General features: G+C 31.6%; 1 protein-coding gene across 1 annotated transcript in view; it reads right to left on the bottom strand.

The window, feature by feature from the left end:
* The window catches only part of LOC142338087 (uncharacterized), a 230,832-nt gene that overhangs the window by 115,957 nt on the left and 92,726 nt on the right, over positions 1-22,149 (bottom strand). The window contains exons 20-21 of the mRNA XM_075387719.1: positions 1,506-1,729; positions 970-1,279 (exon numbers count right to left, since the gene is read on the bottom strand). Coding sequence (XP_075243834.1) covers positions 970-1,279; positions 1,506-1,729 — 534 coding nt within the window. The remainder of the gene's footprint in view (positions 1-969; positions 1,280-1,505; positions 1,730-22,149) is intronic.

Here is a 22,149-nt window from a genome sequence, read left to right as displayed (position 1 = left end):
TTCGAATTATGATTATACGTAAGACGTGTGAGATCCTACCTATTGATTCAAAGGTATTATTTACTCTAACTGAATTTACAAAAATTATTAGCGTGTTTAACCTGTGAAACTGTTTGTCGCTGCCCTGAGACCACAGGGTAGTTTGTTCAAATTCTAAATGCTTTTTCAACACGAATGATTTGTTTCCCAAATTGCTTAGCTTCCCAATTCGTAGTATTAAATGCATGGCCCCCTTGTTTCGCAAAATTTGTAAACTTTTTTGCTGTCTCATGAAGGCCTTCGATGGTCTCCATTGGCGAACATATTTAAGAAGTCTAATTGATATAATTTTTTTGAAACCTGTAGTCTAGCTGCAAAATATAGCCTGAAATAGAGAACAGATAGCACTTTTGATATAAAAACTGGTAATCTTGTTTTAAAGGTATTTGATCCCTAAAAAGATAATGAGAGAATAGCAGTTGCGTTTTTGATTAAAAAACAAAAAGTCAAATTAATTTTCGAATGTCAAGTTTCAGTCTATTTGAATTTCAAGATGGCAGCATTTTTAAAAAGAGGTTTTAAAAAGTTTCCTTTAATTTGATGTTTTTTTAATTTTCTTTCCATTACTTAAATATAAAACTCCGTTATATCGGCATTTAGTTTTTGCAGGTTTTCGTTCAAATAGGTTCTTTTTTTCGGCCAAAACATTTTCATTTTTTCTTAAATGCTGTCTATAGCAGCAAGTCTGCATAGAAAACAACTATCATCAGCAAATTGAACCATTTTGAAGTCATCGTCTTTCTGAAAAATCATTTCTTTCTTATTTTCCATCATTTATGTAATAATTTTCCTCACCCCTGTCTTTTTTTGCAAGACATTGTTTAAATGACAGAGAAAACTTCTCCCAAATGTTTCGCATTTTATCTCACGAAAAGTGAGCAAGTGGATATTTGGAGTTACTCAGAAATCAAAAATTTTAGATGCGTTTACCTCTTGCAAGTCTGTTGACTTGATGGTCAACTTTGGGGGTGATGGGGGTCCTATCGTCCGGTATTGTAATTTCTCAGACCACAAAACTATTTCACGTTCCTCGGTTGCTTTGCTAATATTTTCTTCCCCGTTTTCAATTCTTTCATTTATTTGACACTCGGGATCATTTTTGGTCACAACTGTCATTCGGACACACAGGAAAAACGTGTGAATAATGCCGGGTGAGAGAGGCGGAACTTGGAACTGCCTCGATCCCGTTGAGGGTACCTGCCAGTTGTGTCTTGTTTTACCAGACTGGTTGCTTGTTGACCTACAAAAAATTCAGATCACCTTTAATTTCAATACATCCAATTAAACAATTTAATCTGACTAGCATCTTTGATTTAGTCAAGAACAAAAATCAGAAGCAGAATAAACAATATCATTAACATTCAAAATAAACAAAATATCATTAACATTTAAGATAAAAAGTAAAATTATAAGAGTTTGGAAAAAAAGGAGGTTTATGAAATTCAACATTTTGAATGACACCTTACGTGAAATGGCTTGAATACGAATCGGGAAATTGATTAGCTTCTGCTGACAGTATCACTTCTCGAACTTCTACCTCTGCAGCAGTTTGATATGGAGCCGGAGTTTCTTCACTGATTTCAGTTTCCGGCAACTGTTGAGGGACTGACAGCAAAAACATCAAACCGTTTTTCGTTTCTTCAATCACAGCTACGGAAGGGTTCCTCTTGTTCTCCGGTTTTTCAGCAAACTGAAAAGCAGTCAACATGTAAGAGCAAATATGACTGAAAGGTTACATGCCTTCATAATAATCAACAGTATATATTGAAATAATCAAAAGTGTACATAAATCTATTGATGACCTACTGGTCATTGGTTGAAATTACGCATTAGGCTGTTCATTCCTATATATGAAAAAATAATCGAAAGAATCGAATTGTTGTCTACTTTTATATTTTCATGCTGACATTTCATGAACACTGTTAAAGATCTCAAAAATAATTTTTCGCTTTCGATCTTACATTAAAAGGTAATTTATTTCACTTTCTGATAATCTTCGAAATCAGAATCCTTTACTGTGCTTAGTATGTTTTTACTTTCTTATTATCAGCTGTTTTGTCCGTTTAATCTGTTGTAATTGTTGGCGATTTGTACATTTCTTAACATTTTCTCATGTACCTCCACTTACTCAAGTCTCTGCGACGTTTTATTATATTAAACTCCGGAAAAAATATTGTGCGGGTAGGATAAATGATATGAGAGCAAAATCCGGGCAATGATCATACCAACACCTAAAAAACACAATGGTATGCCACTATAAATCTGTTGATTTTTATGCTGTATATTTTCAGCCGACAACGTGTTCTCTTGTCGACAAAAAACTCCGCTGAATGACAGATGAGACAAGACTAAAGATTTGAAAACATGCATCCATATTTCAAAAAGAATATTATTCTTACCAAATAGAGTGAGCGAATAGCAGCTGCCAATTTTCATAACACTATATCTAGATGAATCCCAAATGACAATTGTACAAGCTCGAGGTCATATTTGTCTTTTTAAAAGTTTTGTTTCACGCATAAAAGAAATATCAAGCATCCTAAATTGTTCCCTGGTGTACACCATAATAAATTCAAATTTTCCAGACATCTTAGAATTTATTTTGTCGCTCTGTGATCATTCAGCGAGAAAAGGTTGTAAAACCTAATTGCAAGCATGACACTCCGTTAATTTAAGGACTATGTTTTGCAAAAATTATTTGAATACCTTTGCAAAGACTAAACACTTCTTCTGCTATCAAAACTTTTAATGTCTATTGGTATCTCAGCAAATAATGCATCTGTCGACTGCTTTGTTTTTGGAGTCCAAACTGCTGATCATACAACAGATTGTATTGATTGATGTAATCCGACGTTTATGTAAGCATATTTTTCTCAAAAAATTCGCTAATGTTCTTGTCACTGCAATTGGTCAATAGTTATTCATTTATGTAGATGATCCTTGTATGTGAATTGATGTGACATAAGCATGTTTTAGATTAATTGGCAAAACAGTGTTTTGAAAAAAATCATTAAGAATTATTTGCAGAAACATACAAAATGCGTGTTTTTAGGGTCCACGAATGAACAAATACTGCACCCGCTGACTCATTTTTGTCTCACTTGTCAATGCTTTGATAGATGCTTGTTATATGCAACAACGCTAAAAGTGATTTTTTCGGGTTTATAGATTTTGATAAGAATTAAATCTCCAGGACATTTACCCTCTTTCCGCAAATATTTCATTAAAACCATTGCCAACTGCAATTTTATACACAATCTTGGTGACATATTCCATTTTGGCTTTGATGCTTCACATTGGTTTTAAAAAATCAACCAAATAATTTTACAGTGCTTCTCACAGTCTTCGGTTGATTATGTTGATTTTCTGAGTGCTGGCAAAATAAAATATTTTTGACAGATATTTTTTATAGTACAAAAGATATTTTTCTTTTATAATTCTTGAAAACTCTTTTGGTATCCATGGATTAGCAGTATTGTTTAATCGAAGAATTATAATTTCGAATAGGTGCAACTTTTTCATGCATTTTTTCAAAAAACTACAAGAAATTCTGCCAAACTTTTTATCACAATTTTCTTGTTGATACCTACGGCAAAAATGCCCAAAAACCTCGCCAACAAGAAAAAATTTTTTTCTTTTCAAAGAGATTTATCTTGTTCGATTTTTATATTTTCTAATTTACCCTCGCGAAATATGATTTTTTTACTTAACCTCAATGGGTGGCAAAAAAACTTTTCATTCTAATATTTGAATTTTGTCGTAAAACAATGATCAATAAGCTATTGATAAGCTTTACTGATGCGTGTGGGAGCGTCTACACCTGTCGCGCTCGGTGCAAGTCCAGATGTATAGTTATCAAGCATTTCTTTCTCTCCTTTGGTTCTGCAAAGTTGTAATCACCGAGCAAGATACATTTGTTTATGAATGAATATGTTTTAAATACTTCAGCATTCCGTTCGCTTAGAAAACAGATTATGAAATTATTTAGTTGGACTATATTAATTGTTCATCAAACATCAATTCATAAAAGGTTCGTTATTTTTATAAAATAATCCTTAAGGATTCGATAAAATACCATTACTAAAAAAGGACAATATTGTGCGAACAATTATATCAATTATCGAAAATATTATTTTAGCAGTCTCAAACTCTTTCCTTCGTTTGACATTTAAGTATTGAGGAATCCAAATTCCTACACCCCCAACTCGCTGTACTCCTGTTTGTTTTGAACAATCCTTTTTGAAAGAAAAATGTTTATACCAATATGGACACTAAAGTATGGAGTAATCCATGCTTCAGTTACTATTATGATAGTTTGTCAAAATTGTTTTTCAGGCGGATTTTAGAGGTCATCGTACTCAATTATTGCAACTAGTTCTGTGATTGATAAAGTACTTTATCAAAAGTCGACAACTTTTAGGTACTGAAGGGTACTTAATTTCACTCTCGAGAAAAATTGCAAATATAACTAAGGGCAAATCATATAAGAAAGTATTATTGCGAATAATATAAGAATTTATCAACCGTACAAACTAGATCTTAACCGAAGCATAACCTTTTGATATTGTTTGACATTAAAGATATTTACATTTTACCCCTACTTTATTTTTCTTCGTTGTTTCCCCACAGACTACATTTTATATGATTTTACGAGCCAACACTAAATCTTATAACAATGACTCGGTGTTCCAAGATTTCATAGGATATGATTTGTCTTAAATGAACTTTGTCTCTAAATAATATATGATCCATCTTATAAGATACAAGCCATAGGAATTATCCTTGAAGTTCTTAACAGATATGCATTTTTTTCTAACTAGGACGCGCTTTAGCTTTTTCCACTTGAAACCCCGCTGTTATATTAAAACATATACGCTTCAAGTGGAAAATAAAGATGAATTGATCTTAAATTAAACAAAATTAACTTCCTACAACGAGTTCTCACAAATATAATAAAACTACCTATCTTGAAACTCATGTGGCTTAACCCTAGTCTAGGCCAAAAGTTTATCTTGTAAGATCTTACAAGACTCTTGCAATAAAATTTTATCTTAAAAGATCTTGCAAGAAAAAGTTTATCTTGTAAGATTCTTGCAAGAAAAAATTTATCTTGTAAGATTCTTGCAAATACATAGAGATCTTACAAGATAATTTTTTTTCTCGACTTGGGAAAGCAGGGATATAATGGAATTAATACTTACGCAGAAACTCATTCTGATATGAAATGACTGCTTTGCAGTACTTCCTGCAGGTCAACTTTGAGAGAAAATCTCAGTTTAGAGAAGAAAAAGATTTTTTAAATTTAACATATAAATAGAAATAATTAAGATATTTTTTTGTGTTTCAATCAATTGATAATTAACTTGGTTATCATAATTTAAGTCATCAAGACAACAGATTAGCAGTTTAATTGAATTATTATAAGCATTCCGTTTCTTTTCTTCACAACAAGAAGTAGGCCTCTATTACAATATGCTTTTGTCCTCCCCACTTAGATCAGGTAAGAACGAAAACTTGTAATTGGAGGCATTAGCATTGCTAGAGGACTTCCTTCTAGATACATACTTTTTTTTACCGATGATGATGTTTTCAAATTGAGCCCCTTTTGAGTTGCTCGCGCAAGAATCATCGTAAATTTGATTTTAGTTTGATGCCCCCACTCTTTGGGTGACAAAAACATCAAAGCCCTAATAATTGGCGTTAAAATTTGTTGTCCCTACTGATTGGATGACATATAAAAAAGATTTCTGAATCTATGCCAGTAGACATTTAGTCTACAAAGTCGTTGCCCTCTGAAGTTTGGTAAAAAAATATTTGATAATTTTTATCCGATTACAACTGGAACGTCAAAATATTTTTTTCAATTAAGTTATTGCTTGTAAAACTTTTCGGTTGATAATAATCTCAAATTGCAGAATTAAATTTGAAGACAACTTACACAATTAAGCAGTTTATTGAATTCAAAACGGGGCCCACCCCTGACACGGAATGACGCAACAAAAATTCAAACAAAAACACCTATCACACAACGAAATTTGTTCTTGTCGTCGCAGTCACATCAGACACTGAATTCAGCCGGATTCACACTAATACGCTTAGCCTATTTTTCGAAATACGTATGTGATGAAAACAATGCCTGTTGTTTTTCTGGCCAAGCAATTCACTAAAATTTCCAAAAACAACTAACTCGGTACATCAACCGTTTCCTATTTTGTTCGCTCCCAGATAGTTTCAATAGAAGCAAACATTTCTAAACTCAACCAACAATGAAGACATTGATATAATACTGGCAAACTGTGTTTGAGTGACAGATTTATTGATGAACCGTTTCTCTCAAAAACTTTAGTAAAAGTGAAAAATACGCAATTTTTCGACAAGTTGCTCATGCTGCGAATACATTACTGTATATTAAATTCAAAGAAAAATTTTTTAGCGTGTTTGTTTTTCTGATAAATATTTTTTGCAACTTCACTTTCTTTTTTTAAGAAATTCAGTTTAACGAGTCTCAGAATTATGCACTAGTCCCACATTAATTGTTCGAACAATTCTCTATTTGCAACCCAAGCTAACATCTGTTTTATAACATTTTAACTCTGATTCAGACATTTCACTAAAAAACTCAAAGTTTTTTCATTAATAATATATAAAAAGAACTAAGCAAGACATTACTTGTATAGCATCAGGGCTGAAAATAATCCCAAATTGAGGAATTAGGTTTGCAAACAATACGAAGCTTATTCGCAAAATTTTTTGGATTTGAATTTGAACGTTTAGTGAAAACCAAATTATTGATTTCAAAACGGAACCCACCCTCAGAATCGGATTGAAGCAACATAAATTAATACAAAAATTTCTATTACGCATTAAAAAATGTTCTTGTCGTTGCAGTGTCAATTTCCGGATACTGAGTGGAAAATAGGAAACCGGAATACCAACTGTCGTCGTAAACGGAATTAAATTAAAAAACATATTTCAACCGGATTCACAATAGAACGTTCAACCCAATTTTGGAAACACATATGTAATGAAAACATTTCCTGTCGTTTTTCTGATGACAAAACTCACTGAAATTGCCAAGACAATTACTTTGGTACATCAACCGTTTCCTATTTCGTTTGCTTCCAAATTGTTCCAACAAAAACATACGTTTCTAAACAGAGGCAATAACAAAGAAATTGATCTAATACTGATTTATTCTGTTTGCGTGACCGAGTTAAGGATGAACCAATTTCAGAAACGCAATTTATTGACAAAATGGTGATGATGAGAAAGCATTACAGTATATTCAATTCAAGAAATAGATTTTAACTCGTTTCTTTTTCTGTCCAACAGTTTTTGCAATTTCACTTGGCTTTTTTAAAATTTAGTTTCACTTTACTTGTTCAGACAATTCCCTATTTGCAAACAAGGCTAAACTCTGTTTTATAAAATTCAAACTCTGATTCAGACAATTTACTTAAAAAAACTCAAAAAATTTTAAAAAAAGTTTATATAAAATAAGAACTAAGCAAGACATTACTTGTATATCATCTGGGCTGAAAATAATCCCAAATTGAGGAATTCGGTTTGCAAACAATACAAAACTTATTCGCGAAATTTTTTGAAGTTGAATTTTAAAGTTCAGTAAAAAGCAGTTTATTGATTTCAAAACGGGAACCACCCCTTGATGCGGAATGACGCAACAACAATTCAAAAAAATACCTATCACACAATGAAACAAGCTCTTGTCGTTGCAGTCACATTATCTGGATACTGAGTGGAAACCTGTTTTTTTTAAGAAATTCAATTTAACGAGTCTCAGAATTATACATTAGTCTCACTTTACTTGTTCAGACAATTCTCTATTTGCAACCCAAGCTAACATCTGTTTTATAATATTTTAACTCTGATTCAGATATTTCACTAAAAAACTCAAAGTTTTTTTAATAATAATTTATAAAAAGAACTAAGCAAGACAATACTTGTATATAGCATCTCGACTGAAAATAATCTCAAATTGCAGAATTAAGTTTGGAAACAATACAAAAACTATTCGTAAAATTTTTTGAATTTGAATTTAAAAGTTTCGTGAAAAGCAGTTTATGGATTTCAAAACGGGACCCACACCCAGATTCCGAATGACGCAAAAAAAATTTCAAACAAAAATACCTAATACACAATGAAAAATGTTCTTGTCGTTGCAGTCACATTATCTGGATACTGACTGGAAAACTAGAAAAACCGGAATACCAACTGCCATCTTAAACTGAATTAATTTTAAAAAAACGTATTTCAACCGTTTCACACTAGAACGTTCAACCTTTTTTTCAAAACAAATTTGTCATGAAAACAAGGCCTGTCGTTTTTCTGATGAAACAACTCACTGAAATTGCCACAACAATTACTTTGGTACATCAACCGTTTCCTATTTCGTTTGCTTCCAGATTGTTTCAACAAAAATATACGTTTCTAAGCACAAGCAACAACAAAAAAATTGATCTGATACTGATATATTCTGTTTGCGTGAACGAGTTAATGATGAAACGCTTTTCTAAAACACAATTTATCGACAAATTGCTCATCTGTGAAAACATTACAGTATATTCAATTCAAGAAATAGATTTTAACTCGTTTGTTTTCCTGTCAAACAGTTTTTGCGAATTCACTTGGCTTTTTTAAAATTTAGTTTTACTTGATTTGTTAAGACAATTCTCATTTTGCAACCCAGGCTAACATCTGTTTTATAAAATTCGAACTATGATTCAAACAATTCACAAAAACAAACTCAGAAATTTAAAAAAGTTAATGTATAAAAAGATCATCTGGGCTGAAATCTATAACAGCTGAGCTGAAAATAATCCCAAATTACGGAAATAGGTTTGCAAACGATACATAACTTATTCGCGAATTTTTTTGAAGTTGAATTTTAACGTACAGTAAAAAGCAGTTTATTGATTTCAAAACGGGACCCACCCCCTGATGCGGAATGAAGCAACGACAATTCAAACAAAATTACCTATCACACAGTGAAAGATGTTCTTGTCTTTGCAGTCACATTATCTGGATACTGAGCGGAAAACTTGGACACGGCTTACCAAATATCGTCGTAAACTGAATTAATCTTAAAAAATAAACCAAATTAAACTGGAATCACACTAGAAGGCTTAATTTCTTCTTCAAAACACGTATGTGATGAAAACAATGTTTGACGTTTTTCTGATCAAAGAACTCACTGAAATTTACAAAACATTTACTTTGGTACCTCAATCGTTTCGTATTTTGGTCGCTTCCAGATTGCTTCAATAAAAACGTACTTTTCTAAATTCAACCATCAACAACGACATTGATACAATACTGGTATATTCTTTTTGCGTGACCGCGTTAAACTTGAACCGTTTTAAGAAACTCAATTGATCGACCAGATGCTTATGCTGCCAATACATTAGAGTATTTTTAATTCAAGAAATAGTTTTTTAACTTGTTTGTTTTTCTGTTAAACAGTTGAAGCAATTTGACTTGACTTTTTTTTAATTCAGTTTAACGAGGTCTCGGAATTCTACATTAGTCCTATCTTACTTGTTCAGACAATTCTCTTTTTGCGACCCAGGCTAAACCTGCTTTTAAAAAATTCGGCGGACTATGATTCAGACAATTTACCTAATGTTTTTAACAAGCTAATCGATAAATAGAACTAAGCAAGATATTGCTTGTGTAACGCCTGGGCTAAAAATAATCTCAAATTGCATAATTAAGTTTGCAAACGCTACAAACTTTATTCGCGAACATTATTTGATGTTGATTTTTAACGTTTAGTAAAAAGCAGTTCCTTGATTTCAAAACGGGACCCACCCCCTGATACGAAATGACGCGACGACAATTCAAACAAAATTACCTATCGCACAGTGAAAGATGTTCTTGTCGTTGCAGTCACATTATCTGGATTCTGAGCGAAAAACTTGGACACGGCTTAACAAATGTTGTCGAAAACGGAATTAGTTTTATAAAATGAACCGAATTCAACCAGAAAATAAAACTTTAACTCTGATTCAGACATTTCACTAAAACACTCATACTTTTAAAAAAAATGAAATATAAAAAGAACTAAGCAAGACATTACTTGTACAGCATCTGGGCTGAAAATAATCCCAAATTGAGGAAATAGGTTTGCAAACAATACGAAGCTTATTCGCAAAATTTTTTGGATTTGACTTTGAACGTTTAGTGAAAATCAAGTTTTTGATGTCAAAACGGAACCCACCCTCAGATTCGGATTGACTCAACAAAAATTTATACAAAAATATCTTTTACACAATGAAAAATGTTCTTGTCGTTGCATTCTCATTATCCGGATACTGAGTAGAAAATAGGAAACCGGAATAACAACTGTCGTCGTAAACGGATTTAATTAAAAAAACATATTTCAACCAGATTCACACTAGAACACTTAACCTCTTCGTCAAAACAGGTATGTGATGAAAACAATGCCTGTCGTTTTTCTGATGAAAAAACTCACTGAAATTGCCAAAACAATTACTTTGGTAGCTCAACCGTTTCTCATTTTGTTCGCTTCCAGATTGCTTCAATAAAAGCATACTTTTCTAATTTCAACAAACCACGACGACATTGATATAAAACTGGTAAATTCTGTTTTTTACATTAGTCCCACTTCAGTTGTTTAGAGAAATTTCTAATTTTAACCCAGACTAACATTGTTATTAAAATTAGAACTCTCTGATTCATTTTTCAGGGTTTTACATTAGTCCCACTTTAATTGTTCAGAGAAATTTCTACTTTTAACCCAGGCTAACATTGTTAATAAAATTAGAACTCTCTGATTCAAAAAATTCACTGACAAAAATTTTCTTCTAATTTTCTTCTAAAACGTATTTGCAAAAAAATGAACATTATCCAGGTATAATTGGCCTAAATGTTGATCAAATAAAGTTCCTTTTTTAACCAACTTTTCGTTTTTTGTTCTTTTTATTGAAAGTTAATATCACTTTAACCTCCTTTTCTCATCAATTTTTCAAGAATTCTGAACTCTGTGAAAAAACAGATAATTATTTGATGCTCGTTCATCTAAACGTGGTCAAATGGTCAAACTTTTTCCGAAAAATGAGAGAGTAAAGATAGGAAGTCAAGAGAATATGAAGATAATTCAGATCAAAAATGAATTAAAAAATTGCAAAAATATGAGTTTTTTAAATAACTTGAAACACAGATAGAACAATACGTCTAATGACCACTAATTTTTGTATTTGAAGTACGTATTTCTATTACCAATAGTGAGATTAAGATATCAGAAAAATAATTTATTGTAGAAAATTTTTTATGCTTTAGATATAGTTTATTTTTGACCAGCTTGAGAATTTTTTTTCAAAAAATACATCAAAGTGCGTCTTTGGCGGCTGCAAAATCTAATTTTACTGCGGTTGTAATTTTCTTGCAACGCGAAAAGAAGCCGTTGTATTGGGTCACAGTCTCCTTTGAATGTACTCCCAAATTTTATGGCACGTGTTCTAAGTTAGCCCGAAACAGTACAAAGAGTTTTAAAACATAGCCGGCTGATTGCCGGAATAGGTGCGAAAAAGTAGGCCTGCGTGAAATATAATAGAGATAGAAACAGATACAGATCTAAATTTAAAAAAAAATCGACGCCGCTCAAAAAACTAGGTAAAAAACATTCACCGATAAATTAATAAAGTTTTAAAATTCGTCCCACAGAAGCTTCTAGGGACCTCTACGGCACATATGAGTTCCTTTGACCTTGAACAATTTCAAACAAACTTAAGTTTTAAATTGCAAAAGTCATTTTATTGAGTGAGGTAAGTCACGTATGATCAAAACCTAATCACGCAAATAACCTAAAAAAAATTTGCTAAAGCGAGTGAGAAATGACGTCACGAGCGCAAATGCCGTTAGTGAGAGGAAGAAGTCATTCAGAAAATTTGACTTTTTAAGCTCTGCTGTGTGAACAAATGTAAAACGAAAAAAAAGCGTCAGACGACGAAACAAAAAAAACATAGCAGGACAAGTCCTGACGCACAATTCAAAGAATTTTCTTTGACTAAACAAAAAACTAAACCTAGAACGGACTATGAATGAATTAGGAAAACCGTTTCCAAAAAAATCAGATCAAAAAAACTTTAAAAAAACGGAAAATCAAGGTAAAAATGCCGCGTGTGAACAAAAAACCATTACCGAGAAATGGAAATTTGGTTAAAAAAACTAGGTCAAGAATGAACTACGAATGGATTGAGAAAACCACTTACAAAAAATTTGATCCAAAAAATCGAAAAAAACAGTAAGAAATTACAGTGAAATAGCCGAAGGTGAACAAAAAGCCACTACCGAGAAAGCGAATTTTTGTTCAAACACGGTTTTCTCACTCTACTTTAAAATTAGAGCGAAAAACATTCACGCCGCAAAATCACTCGCTTTTTCGCTCCACCTCCTGTTTCGGTGTGACCAAAGTTTAAAAAACAAAAATCAATAACACAGTCAAAATTTCGTCAGAAAAAATTGAAACTAAACAAAATAACTTGTAATTCAGCAGATAAGATGTGAGAGCTTAAGATAATAAGGCTTGCTAACAATTAGACAATAAAGAACAAAAACAGTAAATTTCAAAATTTCGCTCATTTTTTTTAAAACAATCAATTTCAAAGTAATAAAAATCAAAAGAAATCAACCAAATTATCACATAGGTTTACGATTACCAGTGTTTCTAAAGATGGGACTTAAGAACTGTCGGTATTCAATTTTTATGCGGTTACAAAAAGAACAACAAATAGACAACATGCAAAAAACAGATAAATTTTGCCAGAAAACGCTTTGGAATCCGTAAAGTCAAATTTTGGCCCTCGACATGAAAGCCATTAATTACAAAGTGAAGTAAGTAAATTGATTCTTCAAAAGGAAGCCCTTGACACCTGCAATTATCCAGCATATGTCTTTTGTCTAACGAAAAAACGTAAAAAATGACAACAATCAAAAATTAATTTTCTTTTTTTTGCAAAAAACCCAGCCAGTAAAGTCATAACATTTGACACCTTCCCATGACAACAATATTGTCGTAATTGGCCGGTAATTAACAAGACTAGAAAACAAACAAACAATAAAAGGAACAAAATTGCTAAATTAACTTCGAGAAATTTTTGTTGAAGCCGTTAAAACCAGTGTCTATATCCTTAAGGATTTTAATATTGTCGATTGTGCCTTTTTTGAACGCCAATTAAGCGATATATGAACTGTCAATAACAAGATAATATGACAAAACTAGAAAACGCAAAAAATGGTTAAAAAATTGATAATAAAAAATATATGAATTCTAGTAGTATCAAAGCCAGAAAACCATAACTTAAGGTGTAATGAAAACTGACCGCAATGAAAACTGAAATTGAATTCAGAAGAAAGAAGAAGCATTGCTAAAACTAAGCTACAAGTTGACCAAACTAAGAGAAAAAGTAGGCAAATTTCATTCAGCCAAAAATTACTTTAAACTCAAATAATTTTAAGTGTCAAAACGACCATTAGCTTTCAAGTAATAGACTAGATACATTATTTTTGGAGCTAATTAAGAAGCAAACTAAAACTATGACTAGTGAGCTTTGATTTGAAATGTTCTGCTATTTAATTAGTAAATAAAAAAAGATCGAAGATTTTTATAGAAAAGACTGACTGATTAAAATCCGAATAATTTTTGGATTGTAACAGTGCAAGATTGGTCCAAAACTAGCTTCTCTAATGCTGTTTGCCCATTAAGAGCACTCAATTTTTCGAATATTACAGATATAGATATTTTGTTAGGCAAAACATCAAAAATAAATGCCGCGTTTTTGATAATCAGCGAGTAAAGTCACCAAAAAACGGCAAAATTTTAATAACGGAGCACTCGCAACACAAGTTGAAGTAGAAATAGCCCCTTATTGAGTCTACAAAGAATGTGTTAGTGGTGTTTTGGTGTGTACATCCTGCAAATTTAATTAAAGTGGACTAAATGAAACTTTTTCGTGCTGTTTTTGATGAGAAAGTCTGAATTTTGAATTTTTTAGTCAGAATTTTTGACAAAAAAAATTAAACGAAAATAGCCGACAATATTTTTTTGTGTTTAAAAATGAAAGCAACAACACTTTCTTAAAAAAAATAACAAATTTTAGCAAAATTTGCAAAATTTTGTCAAAAAAATTTTGGAAAATGTGAACTAAATCAACGGAATTCACTCTATTTTCTCAAAAAGTTTAAACCTCGATAACTCCCTGCAAAAAACGAATATCAAAAAAAAATCTTTTTAATTCCATATTCTACGCTGGACAAGCTTTCTAATGATACCAGTCTCTACTCTCTAAGATGAATATATCGATCGGCCAAAATTGTCACAGCAAAAAACCATTTGAGTATATAGTTCCTCCCCCCCCCCCTCAAAGGGGTCGGAATAAAAAACACAATTTAAGTAAACATTAATGGTTATTTAATTTTTTGTAACCCAAAAGCAAAAAAAATGATGATTTTTTATGGCATTTTTTTTCAAAATAAGATGACAGTAAAGAAAATTATCAACTCTAGCAAATAGTAGAAAAAATTGGAATCAACAAGGTTATTTTAAATTTTTATATTTTATATTTTTTGTATTTTTTATATTTTTATACAGTTTAGTATTTTAGTAGCAAAAGATTAAGATATTGAAAGATTGATCTTGTCAATTTTTAAATGTGGCCACAAACTTCCGGCCAAAAAGTTGAGTGACAGCGATATGTTGCGATTATATTTAATTGTTTGAAGTATTCAAAGTTTCCATTCAATTTTTCAAGGGAATTGTAGTCACATCATCTTAATTTTTAACAAAAATATTAGGTGAAAATGATCTGAAGAAAAAATCCCGGGTGGCATTAAATTCGTCCCTCAATATTGGTGTGTGAACAATAAACAGATGGTATTATTGAAATTGTAAAACGGTGTTCTTGGTAAATTTTCCAAAAAACACGTTCAAATTTTAATTCACTTACTGAACTGCGTTGCGACTCATTGAATATGTTTTAAATACTTCAGCATTCCATTCGCTTAGAAAACAGATTATGAAATTTTTTAGTTGGACTATATTAATTGTTCATCAAACATGAATTCATAAAAGGTTCGTTTTTTTATAAATTAATCCTTAAGGATTCGATAAAATACCATTACTAAAAACCGACAATATTGTGTGAACAATTATATCAATTACCGACAATATTGTGTTAGCAGTCTCAAACTCTCTCCTTCGTTTGACATTTAAGTAATGAGGAATCCAAATTCCTACACCCCCAACTCGCTGTACTCCTGTTTGTTTTGAACAATCTTTTTTGAAAGAAAAAATGTTCATTACCAATATCGACACTAAAGTATTCAGTAGTTCATGCTTTAGTTACTATTATGATAGTTTGTCAAAATTGTTTTTGAGGCAGATTTTAGAGGTCATCGTACTCAATTATTGCAACTAGTTCTGTGATTGATAAAGTACTTTATCAAAAGTCGACAACTTTTAGGTACTGAAGGGTCCAGGATTTTCTTCAACCCACCACAGAGGAGTAATTTCACTGTCGAGAAAAATTGCAAATATAACTAAGGGCGAATCATATAAGAAAATATTATTGCGAATAATATAAGAATTTATCAACCGTACAAACTAGATCTTAACCGAAGCATAACCTTTTGATATTGTTAGACATTAAAGATATTTACATTTTACCCCTACTTTATTTTTCTTCGTTGTTTCCCCACAGACTACATTTTATATGATTTTACGAGCCAACCCTAAATCTTATAACAATGACTCGGTGTTCCAAGATTTCATATAATATGATTGGTCTTAAAAGAACTTTGTCTCTAAATATCATATGATCCATCTTATAAGATACAAGCCATAAGAATTATCCTTGAAGTTCTTAACAGATATGCATTTTTTCTAACTAGGACACGCTTTAGCTTTTTCCACGTGAAACCCCGCTGTTATATTAAATTATATACGCTTCAAGTGGAAAATAAAGATGGATTGATCTTAAGTTAAACAAAATTAACTTCCTACAACGGGTTCTCACACATATATTAAAACTACCAATCTTGAAACTCATGTGGTTTAACCCTAGTCGAGGCCAAAAGTTTATCTTGTAAGATCTTACAAGATTCTTGCAAAAAAAATTATCTTACAAGATCTTGCAAGAAAAAGTTTATCTTGTAAGATTCTTGCAAATGCATAGAGATCTTACAAGATAAATTTTTTTCTCGACTTGGGAAAGCAGGGATATACTGGAGTTAACACTTACGCAGAAACTCATTCTGATATGAAATGAATGCTTTGCGGTACTTCCTGCAGGTCAACTTTGAGAGAAAATCCCAGTTTAGAGAAGAAAAATATTTTTAAAATTTAACATATAAATAGAAATAATTAAGATACTTTTTTTATATTTCAATCAATTGATAATTAACTTGGTTATCATAATTTAAGTCATCAAGACAACAGATTAGCAATTTAATTGATTTATTATAAGTATTCCGTTTCTTTTCTTCACAACATGAAGTAGGCCTCTATTACAATATGCTTTTGTCCTCCCCACTTAGATCAGGTAAGAACGAAAACTTGTAATTGGAGGCATTAGCATTGCTAGAGGGCTTCCTTCTGGATACATACTGTTGTTTTACCGATGATGATGTTTTCAAATTGAGCACCTTTTAAGTTTCTCGCGCAAGCATCATCGTCAATTTGATTTTAGTTTGATGCCCCCACTCTTTGGATGACAAAAACATCAAAGCGCTAATAATTGGCGTTAAAATTTGTTGTCCCTACTGATTGGGTGACATATAAAAAAATTCTGACACTATGCCAGTAGACATTTAGCCTAAAAGTCGTTGCCCTCTGAAGTTTGTTAAAAAAATTTGATAATTTTTATCCGATTACAACTGGAACGTCAAAATATTCTTTCAATCAAGTTATTGCTTGTAAAACTTTTCGGCTGATAATATTCTCAAATTGCAGAATTAAATTTGCAGAGAACTTACACAATTTTTTCGCGAAATTTACTTGAAGTTGATTTTTAACGTTTAGTGGAAAGCAGTTTATTGATTTCAAAACGGTGCCCACCCCTGACACGGAATGGCGCAACGAAAATTCAAACAAAAACACCTAGCACACAACGAAACTTGTTCTTGTCGTCGCAGTCACATCAGACACTGAATTCAGCCGGATTAACACTAATACGCTTAGCCTATTTTTCGAAATACGTATGTGATGAAAACAATGCCTGTTGTTTTTCTGGCCAAGTAACTCACTAAAATTTCCAAAACAACTAATTCGGTACATCAACCGCTTCCTATTTTGTTCGCTCCCAGATAGTTTCAATAGAAGCGAACATTTCTAAACTCAACCAACAATGAAGACATAGATATAATACTGGCATACTCTGTTTGAGTGACAGATTTATTGATGAACCGTTTCTCTCAAAAACTTTAGTAAAAGTGAAAAATACGCAATTTATCGACAAGGTGCTCATGCTGCAAATACATTACATAATATTAAATTCAAATAATTTTATTAACCCTTTCGTTTTTCTGCCAAACTTTTTTACAGTTTCACTTCGTTTTGTTAAAAATTCAGATTAACGATGACTCAGAATTTTACATTTATCTGACTTTACTTCCTCAGACTATTTTCTTTTTTCGACTCAGGCTAACATTTGTTTTATAAAATCAGAATCTCCGATTCAAAAAATGCACTAACAAAATACAAGATTTTAAAAAGCTAATCTATAAATGGAAATGATAAAAACATTGCTCGAATAAGTTTTTGCGCTAAGAATAATCTCAAATTGCAGAAATAAGTTTGCAAGCGGCACTAAAATTATTCGAGATTTTTTTTGAGGTTGACTTTTAACGTTTAGTGAAAAGCAGTTTATTGATTTCAAAACGGTGCCCACCCCTGACACGGAATGACGCAACGAAAACTCAAACAAAAACAGCTAACACACAACGAAACTTGTTCTTGTCGTCGCAGTCACTTCAGACACTAGTTCAGCCGGATTCACACTAACACGCTTAACCTCTTTTTCGAAATACGTATGTGATGAAAACATTGCCTGTTGTTTTTCTGGCCAAGTAACTCGCTAGATTTCCAAAACAACTAATTCGGTACATCAACCGCTTCCTATTTTGTTCGCTCCCAGATAGTTTCAATAGAAGCAAACATTTCTAAACTCAACCAACAATGAAGACATTGATATAATACTGGCTTACTTTGTTTGGGTGACAGATTTATTGACGAACCGTTTCTCTCAAAAACTTTAGTAAAAGTGAAAAATACGCAATTTATCGAGAAGGTGCTCATGCTGCAAATACCTTACAGAAAATTAAATTCAAATAATTTTTTTAACTCTTTTGTTTTTCTGTCAAACATTTTTACAGTTTCACTTCATTTTTTAAAAATTCAGATTAACGATGACTCATAATTTTACATTTATTTGACTTTACTTCCTCAGACTATTTTCTTTTTTCGACCCAGTCTAACATTTGTTTTATAAAATCAGAATCTCCGATTCAAAAAATGCACTAACAAAATACAAGATTTTAAAATGGCTAATCTATAAATGGAAATGATAAAAACATTGCTCGAATAAGTTTTTGCGCTAAGAATAATCTCAAATTGCAGAAATAAGTTTGCAAGCGGCACTAAAATTATTCGAGATTTTTTATGAATTTGAATTTTAACAATAAGTGAAAAGCAGCTTATCGATTTCAAGACGGGACCCAACCCCTGAAAATTCAAACAAAAATAACTATCACACAATGAAACAATTTTTCGTCGTTGCAGTCCCAATATCTATATACTGAGTGGAAAACTAGGAAACCCGAGTTCCAACTGTCGTCGTGAACGAAAATAATTTAAAAAAAGAATTCAACCGGATTCACACTAGAACGTTCAACCTCTTTTTCAAAACACGTATAAGATGGAAACAAGGCCTGTCGTTTTTCTGATCAAACAACTCAATATATTTTTCAATAAAACTACTCTGGTACATCAACCGTTTCCTATTTTGTTCGCTTCCAGATTTTGTTTCAATAAAAGCAAATTTTTCTAAACTCAAACAAAACCGAAGACATTGCTACAAAACAGATTTAAAGATGACCCTTTTTCTCTCAAGAACTTTGGTAGAAGTAAAAAAAACGCAATTTATTGACAAGTCATGCTGCGAATACATTACTGTAAATTAAATTCAAAGAAAAAAATTTTTAGCGTGTTTGTTTTTCTGATAAATATTTTTGCAATTTCAATTTCTTTCTTTAAGAAATTCAGTTTAACGAGTCTCAGAATTATACACTAGTCCCACTTTACTTGATCGAACAATTCTCTATTTGCAACCCAGGCTAACATCTGTTTTATAACATTTTAACTCTGATTCAGACATTTCACTAAAAACCTCAAAATTTTTTTAATAATAATATATAAAAAGAACTAAGCAAGACAATACTTGTATAGCATCTGGGCTGAAAATAATCCCAAATTAAGGAATTAGGTTTGCAAACAATACGAAGCTTATTCACGAAATTATTTGGATTTGAATTTGAACGTTTAGTGAAAATCAAATTATTGATTTTAAAACGGAACCCACCCTCAGATTTAGAATGACGCAACATATCATTCTGAATCATTCAGATTCAGAATGACGCAACATAAGAATCATTCTGAATCATTCAGATTCAGAATGATTCTTCATACAAAAATTTCTATTACGCATTAAAAAATGTTCTTGTCGTTGCAGTGTCATTATCCGGATACTGAGTGGAAAATAGGAAACCGGAATACCAACTGTCGTCTTAAACGGAATTAAACTAAAAAAAACATATTTCAACCGGATTCACAATAGAACTTTCAACCCAATTTTGGAAACACATATGTAATGAAAACACTTCTTGTCGTTTTTCTGATAAAACAACTCACTGAAATTGCCCAAAACAATTACTTTGGTACGTCAACCGTTTCCTATTTCGTTTGCTTCCAAATTGTTCCAACAAAAACATTCGTTTCTAAACACAAACAATAACAAAGAAAATGATCTAATACTGATTTATTCTGTTTGCGTGACCAAGTTAAGGAAGAACCGTTTTCAGAAACGCAATTTATCGACAAAATGGTGATGATTAGAAAGCATTACAGTATATTCAATTCAAGAAATAGATTTTAACTCGTTTCTTTTTCTGTCCAACAGTTTTTGCAATTTCGCTTGGCTTTTTTAAAAATTAGTTTCACTTTATTTGTTCAGACAATTTTCTATTTGCAACCAAGGCTAAACTCTGTTTTATAAAATGGGAACTCTGATTCAGACAATTTACTTAAAAAAACTCTAAATTTAAAAAAAAACTTATATAAAAAAAGAACTAAGCAAGACATTACTTGTATAACATCTGGGCTGAAAATAATCCCAAATTGAGGAATTCGGTTTGCAAACAATACAAAACTTATTTGCGAAATTTTTTGAAGTTGAATTTTAACGTTCAGTAAAAAGCAGTTTATTGATTTCAAAACGGGAACCACCCCCTGATGCGGAATGACGCAACAACAATTCAAAAAAGTACCTATCACACAATGAAACATGCTCTTGTCGTTGCAGTCACATTATCTGGATACTGAGCGGAAAACTTTTTTTTTAAGAAACTCAATTTCAAGAGTCTCAGAATCATACATTAGTCTCACTTTACTTGTTCAGACAATTCTCTATATGCAACGCAAGCTAACATGTGTTTTATAAAATTTTAACTCGGATTCAGACATTTCACTAAAAAAACTCAAAGATCTTTTTTAAAAATAATTTATAAAAAGAACTAAGCAAGACAAAACTTGTATATAGCATCTAGGCTGAAAATAATGTCAAATTGCAGAATTAAGTTTGGAAACAATACAAAACTTATTCGCAAAATTTTTTGAATTTGAATTTAAACGTTTAGTCAAAAGCAGTTTATGGATTTCAAAACGGAACCCACACCCAGATTCCGAATGACGAAAAAAATGCAAACAAATATACCTAAAACACAATTAAAAACATTCTTGTCGTTGCAGTCACATTATCTGGTTACTGACTGGAAAATTAGAAAAACCGGAATACCAACTGCCGTCTTAAACTGAATTAATTTTTTTAAAAAAACGTATTTCAACCGTTTCACACTAGAACGTTCAACCTTCTTTTCAAAACACATTTGTCATGAAAACAAGGCCTGTCGTTTTTCTGATGAAACAGCTCACTCAAATTGCCACAACAATTACTTTGGTACATCAACCGTTTCCTATTTCGTTTGCTTCCAGATTGTTTCAACAAAAACATATGTTTCCAAACACAAGCAACAACAAAAAAATTGATCTGATACTGATATATTCTGTTTGCGTGAAGGAGTTAATGATGAACCAATTTCAGAAACGCAATTTATCGACAAAATGGTGATGATGAGAAAGCATTACAGTATATTCAATTCAAGAAATAGATTTTAACTCGTTTCTTTTTCTGTCCAACAGTTTTTGCAATTTCGCTTGGCTTTTTTAAAAATTAGTTTCACTTTATTTGTTCAGACAATTTTCTATTTGCAACCAAGGCTAAACTCTGTTTTATAAAATGGGAACTCTGATTCAGACAATTTACTTAAAAAAACTCTAAATTTAAAAAAAAACTTATATAAAAAAAGAACTAAGCAAGACATTACTTGTATAACATCTGGGCTGAAAATAATCCCAAATTGAGGAATTCGGTTTGCAAACAATACAAAACTTATTTGCGAAATTTTTTGAAGTTGAATTTTAACGTTCAGTAAAAAGCAGTTTATTGATTTCAAAACGGGAACCACCCCCTGATGCGGAATGACGCAACAACAATTCAAAAAAGTACCTATCACACAATGAAACATGCTCTTGTCGTTGCAGTCACATTATCTGGATACTGAGCGGAAAACTTTTTTTTAAGAAACTCAATTTCAAGAGTCTCAGAATCATACATTAGTCTCACTTTACTTGTTCAGACAATTCTCTATATGCAACGCAAGCTAACATGTGTTTTATAAAATTTTAACTCGGATTCAGACATTTCACTAAAAAAACTCAAAGATCTTTTTTAAAAATAATTT

The sequence above is a fragment of the Convolutriloba macropyga genome, chromosome 4 (genome assembly GCF_964194025.1).
Source record: "Convolutriloba macropyga chromosome 4, txConMacr16.3, whole genome shotgun sequence".
In the NCBI taxonomy this organism is placed as follows: domain Eukaryota; kingdom Metazoa; phylum Xenacoelomorpha; order Acoela; family Convolutidae; genus Convolutriloba; species Convolutriloba macropyga.
This window is presented reverse-complemented; position numbering and strand designations above follow the sequence as displayed.